At 35.6% G+C, this 9,631-nt stretch overlaps 1 protein-coding gene across 2 annotated transcripts in view; it reads left to right on the top strand.

Moving 5' to 3' along the window:
* Positions 1 to 7,887, top strand: part of ttc17 (tetratricopeptide repeat domain 17) — an 83,608-nt gene extending 75,721 nt beyond the window's left edge. For both annotated transcript variants that reach the window (XM_059975970.1, XM_059975971.1), the window contains 4 exons: positions 1,302 to 1,385; positions 2,077 to 2,196; positions 5,804 to 5,947; positions 7,380 to 7,887. In XM_059975970.1, coding sequence (XP_059831953.1) covers positions 1,302 to 1,385; positions 2,077 to 2,196; positions 5,804 to 5,947; positions 7,380 to 7,511 — 480 coding nt within the window. In that variant the 3' untranslated portion in view covers positions 7,512 to 7,887. The remainder of the gene's footprint in view (positions 1 to 1,301; positions 1,386 to 2,076; positions 2,197 to 5,803; positions 5,948 to 7,379) is intronic.
* Positions 7,888 to 9,631: the final 1,744 nt, after the last annotated feature.

The following is a 9,631-nucleotide window of genomic DNA, read 5'->3' on the forward strand; positions in this document are numbered from 1 at the left end:
AAATCTCTGCATAGATGACTTGTGTGAAGTGCTAGTTGTTTGGATACTTTAGGTACAATGATAGAGGGAGTATGAGATTTAATACTTAATGAAGTTGTTTCTACCATGGACTGTATTGCAGTTGTACAGGTTATATTAAGGTAATTATTTAGTCATTAAAATTTGTCACTTAACATGAAATTTAATACAGGGGATTCCAGTTAATTGGATCACATTGGGGCCAGTAGATTTTGAGCCAATTAAGTAGCCAGTTAGCTGAAGTTTCATGGAAATAGTTAAAAAGACAATAAACAAAAAACAAACTACATTTAACTGAGTAACAAATTATGTATTTAAATAAAATACAGACCACAGTAGAACATTACCAAAATGACTTCAGTACTATAAAGTTGTATTAGTTCCTAATAGTTATCAACAGGGGAATTCATACAGTGAATGTTGCCGTGTTCTTTTGTTTGACTGTAAATGAGCAAAGTCAGTGCAGACACCTAGTACAGGTAATGAACTGCCTTCAAACAATGCTTTCATCAATTACGTACTCCAAATTTTCATTTTCATTGTAACATTCAAGATGATTGTTGACACTTTTGAATTCTTTGTAGTTTCTAATTTTTTTGAAGTGGTGAAATCGTTTCGCTATTTCTTTTCACTCCTGGCTGTTTCTGACATCTCCAAGCCTGAATGCTTGAAACCATAGTAAGCAAAACAGTTCTGAATAGTCTTGCTGCTTACTACTCACCAGAACTTTTTGTTTTTTGAACAAAAACACACGCAGGTGATGCTATTTAAAAACTGTTCGATCTCAGCATGGTATAGTGTCTAACAGCCCTGCAGCCACTGACACTAGTTAAAAACTGTTTGGCAACAGTTTCCTGTCCAAATTAAGTAGCATAGTGTCTGAAGTAAAGGAGCGGAATCCCGCTTGCTTTTGTTCTACAAGAGTTGTTTCAAATAAGTGACTGCCCAATTAACCAAGGTCGCAATTAACCAGAATAGATATTATAAGTATAGCAAGTATAGTAAATGTACTATTTTCCCTTCAGGCTTGACCTTCATTTACAATTTTAGTATTCATATCTTAAATATGGTTAAAATTTTAGATTGTTTTGTAAAGTCTAGATAATTTCAAGTATAGAAGACATGGGAAATTTAAGAGATTTTAGGAACCTCTTTTTCATCAACAGGATTACCAATCACAGGACATGAACTTAACAAAAGTAGAAAATGTGTATTGAGAGAAAGTGCTATTTTACATTAATTTAAACTGTTAGCATTAATTTAAATTGTTTGCGTCCCAATAGGCTTTACAAAACCTGGGCAAAGGAAAGTATCCGCCTCAACCTTTTGAGCAGGTTGGAACACGAATAGCCAAAGAATTAGAAAAAGTGAGTTGCTGGTTATAATTTTATGTGGGCTATAGTTCTAAAAGTCAAAGTGGCACATTCAAATGTCAGTTGCAGTTATATATCTTATGAATTGATCATGGAAACAACTTAAGATGCTTGTTAAATATGGAATTTAGTGTAGGAAAATCAAGATGTATTGTACAGAAATAAATTACTGATTTTTACTGCTATTCAGCACTCCATGGTAACAGATCATTGCATTCTCTAACTATTGCCAAAAAGGAAGGTTTTTTTTATTTCTGTCTACAAAGTAGTGATTGATTTAACCTGCCTGTGTATATATTGAACCATAAAATAAAATGGAACATGGGTTAGAATCTACAGCTTATAACAGAGTCATTTGTGATAGGAGATCCAAAACTTCTTGCCACCGAAGTTCTGTAAGATGAAAGCTTAAGAGCAAATCATCATGTCCATTCTTGCAGATCTCTTTGTGACCCATTACAAGGTTATACTAGCTTACACTCCTTGTATGCATGCTTTGTTAACAGCTGTGAATATTCTTGTTAAGCCAGTGATATGCAGTTCAATCTGAACTTAGCATAGAAATATAAATATTGTTAATAGGGACGAAATCTAATGAAAAATAATGTTTTCTGTGAAAATGAACATTACTAGAATGTAAAACTTTTCATGTTATGTCAATTAATTTTTTTGATCATTTTAACAGAATCAAACATCCTGGGTAATTACAAGTATGGCAGCACTCTATTGGAGGGTTAAAGGTCAAGGGAAAAAAGCTATTGATTGTCTACGTCAAGCACTACATTTCGCTCCTTACCACATGAAGGTGAGAATTGGCTTGTAGCATGATCTAATGAAAAAGGTCAAGCTTTAATTTGAGGTTAATGTAACCTGGGTCAGTGAGACAGATGATCCTTTTATGAATAAATGTTTTTACAACGGTCCAATACATACATAGGATTGCTGCTAAGCCAGTGCATTTGCAGTGAAATTAGAAAATCTGTCAGGTATGTTTACAGATGTACTTGATTTCACTCTTGCTGCATTTTGTGCAGACTTGACACAAACCTTTATAATGCTGGTTTGCCCACTACACATCAGTGGGTGTCTGTGGTGGGAAATGCATGAGTACAAGCTGCAGTATTGAGACGTTGTTTTCCTTTCACTTGAATAAAAATAAAATTTGCTTAGGATTTGTTTGCAAAGGGTGCGGAAGCTGAGGAGCACAATTCCAAATCTAGTAATTACCTTCACAGTGCATGAGCTGTGCACCAAACACAGTGCAATTCCAACCTGTTGTGGAATTTAATTTTTGGCCTTCCTTACAATCCTTCTGCGTTATTGTGCTCATCTTAATGTGGCAGATGTGTCCTATTTTTTTCACGATACTCAACCTTGTCCCATTTCATCCCTCACCCATGCTTATCATGTAACTGTGTTTTTATTTCTGTATCATGCCAAGTATCTGACAAAAGTTTTATCTTCTCTGTTGCATCTGTTTATTTTTTGATAAAGAAACAAAAGCAGGAGTAGAAAACTTTACCCAGTTCCTTTATTGGGACCATCCTTAATATCATTAATAATCCTAATTAACGTTCTCTGTATTCTGTAATGACCCCATGTGTCGCATCATGTTGAACAATACACATTATTCCAGGTATAACTTCACCATGACCTGGTGTGACAGACACCTTTTAATATCCGTTAGTTTACTTTGTTAATTTCTGCCTTATGTTAAGTAACAAGTGAACCAAACATATCTCCATGACTGAATTTGCCTTCTGTTTCTTCAATTTTTGTCATTAATCAACCCAGTAGTAAAACCCATTAGAGTTCTTTGAGAATTTGTTTGCTTCTCCCAAGACCGCAGTCATCTTTGTGGCCAGGATTTATGAATGTGGAAAAATAATTTAAACTTTATGGGTGACAAAAAGCTCAAAAATTTATTATGAGAATACCAACAGATTCCTGGGCCAGCCAAGACATTGGACTTATTAAAATCATTTTGGGAGGAGGACTGAGGAGAGACAGTATAAACTAAAGAATGCTGATTTAATGTGAGTGCAAGGAGATTATATGAAAAATAATCCTCATTAGACTGACTGAAAGATTGTTGGGAGCAGATGCAATTACCTTTCAAAAAGGAGTGAGAGAAATACATAAAAATATGCAGAGGTTTACAGAAAAAGCAGGAGTGCCTTACCAAAGAGAAAGGACTTTTCTCTTTGACAGAGAAATTGTGAGGGTGGAGGTGAGTATTTAGGTTAATCTAATTGTTAGAGTTATAAGAAAATTGAAAATAAAATGTTGTCACAAATTAGGTAATGCAACCCCACTGCTTAAGAGTGGAACTAGAGCATACATTGACTCTCCATTTAGAGGAGCCAACGGAAGTTTGTAATTCTGAATTTGTGTCATATTTCTTGCCAATAAAAAAGGGCAAAGCTACACTCTTATTAAGGTGGACTCAATCAAATCACTGATGCACAAGGCACATCCTAGAAAACAAAAGTCTGTCTACCAGCTACATTATTCCAGTCAGCAAAAATCCTGACAAATTATTTCTCATTTGCAGTTGTGCAGCATGGGTCACATGATTTATTGTGTGCAGAGCCAACTGAGTTACCTTCAAATTGTTTTACATTCTTGGCCCCAGGCCTGGAGAAATGGGAAAGACAGCTTGCTGCTTGCGGGTGGGATTTAATCAGGGGCCAGCTTTTACAAGTACGTCATAGACCATATTTATAGACCTGAAGAATCCTCTGTCTCTACTGGTGTTGCTTTGTCAGCCTCAGCTTCAGCACTGATCCTAATAATGAACGTCGACAATGGATCTTTTATGACAGGCTGTATTCCTGAAGACAATAGAATTGGCTGTAATGTAAGAGGAGGCATGGAATCAAATGAAATGAGAACTAAAGAGGCCCTATAAAGTGGTGAAAAGACATGGGATGTTAGGTGGGAGAAGGTTGTTAAGAGTCAAGATGAGTCCAGAGGAGACCAGTGGTCTAAAAAGAGGATTGTTAAAATACAAACATCATTAAAAATAATTGAATTGTCTTGTTCTTCATTTTCTGGAAAAGGAAAAACTAAAGGGTGGTCTGATGGTCTTCAAGATTTGAATTGATGAGTGTAAGGGGAATTGTAGGGAGGGATTTGGGGTACTATGATTGTTGCTAATAATTTCAATAGGAATTCAGAAGAGGCTTCTTCAAATAGTACTTGAAGTTACAGAATTCATGTTCATAGACTGTGATTGAGGCAGACTGCATAGATGCTTACAAAAGGAAGCACAATGAAGAAAGGAACTTGTTCATTGGAATAACCGAACAGGAGGATGAGAAGGCTTAGACAGAGCATAAACACTATTGCTGTTGTGTACAGTAAATACTTGCTCATACTTGCCTTATACTGCCTCAATGCACATGTGACAATAATAAACCAATTTACAAAACACACAAAATGCTGGAGGGACTATGGAAGAGAATAAACAGTCGATACTTCATACTGAATCATTGACTGTTTATTCCCTTCCCCCACAGATGCTGCCTGACTTGCTGAATTCCTCCAGCATTTTGTGAACATAACTCCTGAATTCCAGCATCTGCAGAATATCTTGTGTTTATAATTTACTAAATAAACCAGGATTTAAGATGCAAATAATGAATCTGGGGGAAGGGGGAAGAATGATCAGTGCTTCAGGAAGTTTAACATTTTGAGGAGACTGTTGTCATATGGCAAGGATTCCTTAGTCTTTTATATAGTAGAGTTGGCACAGGAGGAAGAGTCTGGGAGTAGCTGGATGCAGTGGTGAGATGTTGCTTATGTTACTGCCTAATCTGCATGTGGTTTTGGCAAATGTAAACTGTAAGCTCCAAAGGCCTGGACATTTTTGATGACCAAAATGGTTTTCATCAACATATAAAGCTTTTCGAATTCTGTAATGCCACTGTTGCACCCAAAAGACCATCACACCTAGTTGCTTATCACTATGTCACTAAGCTTTAAAAAGTGAGAGGAGGAGGAGATGTGGCAAGGAGAAGCTGATGCCATTCTAAAATGTTAATAGAAAGCCTTTAATTGTGTCAAGCAATAGAATTACGTAATATATATATGAAATGAAACTATTGTTATTTCTTTATTCATGGTTCTATAATTAGCTAAATGAAGCATCTTTAGTTTTTAATCAGCATTACTAAATTTTAGTACGTTATTTTTTGAACCTGCCTCCTTAAAGTTTGCAGATTACTTGGTGATCCCAATTGTGAAGAAGTAACCTGACCTTAAACCTCACAGTTTCTGTTCTTGCATTAATATGGTTACTGTACTTGAATGTTTCACCGTGCTGGGTTAGTCTGAAATTGACATGAAAGGTAGTATATAAATAGAGCTGTGTTGATCCTTTTAAATGTATTGTTTTTTTATTTGAGCAGGATGTACCTCTCATAAGCTTGGCAAACATTTTTCACAATGCAAAACTGTGGGACGATGCTCTTGTTGTTGCTTCTATGGCAGTGGAAATCGCACCACATTTTGTTGTCAATCACTTTACCCTGGCTAATGTCTATGTAGGAATGGTAAGTGACAACATTTGTTGGTACATTTTTCATGTTCTGTTGATGTGGCTGATTTCCTAATTATGTTGATTTCATCCAGGTGTATTCAAGAAAATGCAACCATGCATTGTCTTGAAATGCATTGGCTATTTCAAAGCACACAAATGTTTGAAGAAATGATGTGGAATATTTTTGGATGTAATTGATTTGCCTCTATGCATCTAATCCACATTTTTCTTTATCTTGCATTTAGAAACTTGATTAAGCTCTGTACTGAGCTTATTCTTCAGGTTTCCCAATGCAGTATAAAGAACAAAGTAGATTAGATGTTTCTGCCCATGCATGTGATACCTAGATGAAATGTACCCTATAATTTATGTCACCAATATGGATACGGCTGGAACTTTTGAAAGCAATATGGAAGAGTTGTCACTGTTTGGTTTCCTTACAGGTTTCAAATATCAGACAGTGATAGACATCCATTATTTATGAATATATTGAACTACATAGGAAAATTAGTTATTACGGAAGCCAAATTACCCAAGGCAACACACACAAAATGCTGCAGGAACTCATTTTGATTGTGTTGTTTTGGATTTCTAGCATCTATAGAATTTCTTGTGTTTATAAATTACCCAAGATGTAATCCTTATTCCTTTGAACCTTGTGGGGACAGTGTAGAGACCAAAGGAGAACTGAGGGGCAGACTTGCTCCAATGAACTGCATCCAGTTATGGTTAATATTTTTAGTGGGAACACAAATATTCACAAAGTACTCACCTCAATTGTCTCTGCAATATGAAGAAACACCCTTTTCTGTTAAGGGAATGTATTACACTGGATGAGATGAGCACGAAAGAGTATATTTGTTGTAATGCTTAGAATAGAAGAAAGCCCAGTCATCAGCAATAAAGCAAGATGCATCCAGAGAGGTTATAGTTAGATGTACCATTTGTAGATGTATAAATGGTACATAGGATGAGATGAATACATACTGGAAATAAAGTGCAGTAAATTAAGTTCAAAGGTTTGGAGAAAGAGAGGGAACAAGCACCACAATCTAAAGAATCTAATAACACAGGATGTTCTGTTTGTAATTGGACGAAGGATTGTTCTACATATTCTAATGAAAATTAAGAACTAGCTGGGATCCAGATTAAAACAGCAAATACTTACACCTAATAAGAATTCCAAAAGTAGTTAAGATGAGAGCAAGATGAAACAAGGAGACTGTACTGTCCAGAACTTGTGGAGTGATCCTGAAGGCAGATTTGGTAAAAGTTGGTCTAAAATGGTCACGCATCCTTGGTGAAAAGATGGTAAGAGCTGAAGCAAACTAATTTACTAAATTAGCGGAGGGATATAATCAGGGTAACACTTGGAAAGCTCTTTGATAATATAAAGTGATTATTCATGCTCTCAGGTTGTTACAAATTGTTTGTCTGGTTCACAGGAAGAGTATGACAAAGCAATGCAGTGGTATGAATCTACCTTAAAACTCCAACCAGAGTTTGGACCAGCAAAACATGTCCTTCACACAATCCAGTGTCATTTATTAACGAAAATGCAGAGGCGCTCTCCATAATGGTAACCATTAGTTAAAAAAATATCTAATTTCTGCTTCAGACCGTTTTAAATTGGCACACATCTAGTTTCATTCAGGGGTGGGGTGGGTTCATTTGTGCAAATTTAGTTGATGGAAAATAAAATGAGCTGTGGAACAAAGCTTTAAAAAAAGAGTATTATAACCATCACACCTTGAATATAATTCCTGGAAGGAAAATAAATTGTATTAAAACAAATGACTGTTGTATTGATTGTATATTTCAGACGGTAATGTATAAAATGGTTCTCAGAATGTTTTTTATGTGTGATCAAGTCAAGAAAATGCAGTTTAAAATCCTTGTGGGAAAAATGGGAACGTGTGCAGGTGAACAATAAACTATTTCTTAATGACTGAAGATATTTTCATTTATTTTGTACTTTTCTAAAAATCTTGTATAAAAATTGAAAAATCCAGCAGATGCTGCTGAAAAGGAGCAAACTCAGCTTCATATTTTTAAGACATAAATCCCTTTCAGTAGAATAACTGAATTAGTAAAAAATTAGATTCATCACTTCACAATATTTTAAATTTTGAAGCACTGAAGTCTCATTACACATTCATTTAGCAACACTTTAGTTTTCACATTGATTTCAGACCTACAAAATGTAGAGTATACTAACCTCCAGTTTTTAAAATACAGTTTGCTGTTTAATTTTTTTGGTTTTTCTTTAGTGTTAAGTCTCTATAATATACATTTATTTCCTTATCAAAATTAGCTCATAGAGAAATTGCTTTAATATGCTGTCTTAAAAATGTAAGGTGATTACACAAGAAACTGTAAAATTGTCTTCGACTATTAATTATTGTACATTTGTGAGAATTTTATGAATAATGACTTAAATGTCAAAGTTGAAGAACAAGGTTTTTCTACTAGCTGTTACATAGATGGTTTCACTGAACAAGTATAACTGGAAGGTGTGATTCAATGGAGTTAAGGTGCTTCTAATTATGTTTACATAATACAATTACATATTTACAATTAATTTTCCTTTGGATACCTGAATAGGAACTTCTGGTTGAGAAGCTAATCATTACTTGTTGACAATACTGTTGTTAAGCTCCCTCGACTTTTTGTTCCTGCAGGTGGTGCTCTTAATCTAGAGTTAAAACTTGAACACTATTCTAAACAAGGCTTACTACACAATAAACTAAATGTGTTTTTTTTAATTTGTGTATTGATTTTAATATAAAGGAAATTGTAATGATACTTTTCACTTTTTAAAATTGTCAAACTAACATTAAGTCAGTTTCACATGTGTGGGAAGGTACCTGGGAAATATTGTCACACTGGTAATGCTTCTCAACTCTTTCTATGCTACATTGACAACTGCAGTGGTGCTGCTTCCTACACCCATGCCTGGCTTATCAATTCATCAACTTTATCTTCAAATTTCATCCTACCCTCAAATTTACTTGGTCAATCTCTGAAACATCTCTTCCCTTTCTTGATCTCTCTGCCTCCATTTGTCTATCCACATCTTTTCTAAGCTACCAATTCCCATGGCTATCTTGACTATACCTCTTTCCACCATGTCATTTGGAAAAAATGCAATTCCTTTCTTTCAGTTCTCTCTCTGCTGCATCTGTCCTCAGGATGAGACCTTTCATCCCAGAACATCTGAGATATCCTTCTCCTTCGAAGAACAGGGTTTCCCTTCCACTCCCATTGATACTGCCTTCACTTGCATCTCCTCGATTTACAGCACATCTGTCCTGACACCATCTTCCTGATGCCATAATAGAAATAAGGTTCCCCTTGTTCTAAACTAGCAACCCACAAGCTTCCGTATTCAGCACATTATTCCCGAGCTTCAGTGGATCCTACCACGAAGCATATCTTTATCACCCCCTCTCTATTTCTGCTGTCTACATGATTCCCTTGTCAATTTGTCTCTCCCCACTGATCTCGCTCCTGGCACTTACCCTGTAAGCAGAGCAAGTGCTGCACTATCCCTACACTGCTGCTACACCCAGCTGAAATTATTACCTTAGAATTTGGTGAAATGAGACAGTTCAAAGGAACTAATATGCAACAACTATACTTTGTAATCTGGTCATTATTTGGTTATGATCAACCATGTAAAGTTTTTCTACCTGTC

Source organism: Hypanus sabinus, chromosome 7 (genome assembly GCF_030144855.1).
Source record: "Hypanus sabinus isolate sHypSab1 chromosome 7, sHypSab1.hap1, whole genome shotgun sequence".
In the NCBI taxonomy this organism is placed as follows: domain Eukaryota; kingdom Metazoa; phylum Chordata; class Chondrichthyes; order Myliobatiformes; family Dasyatidae; genus Hypanus; species Hypanus sabinus.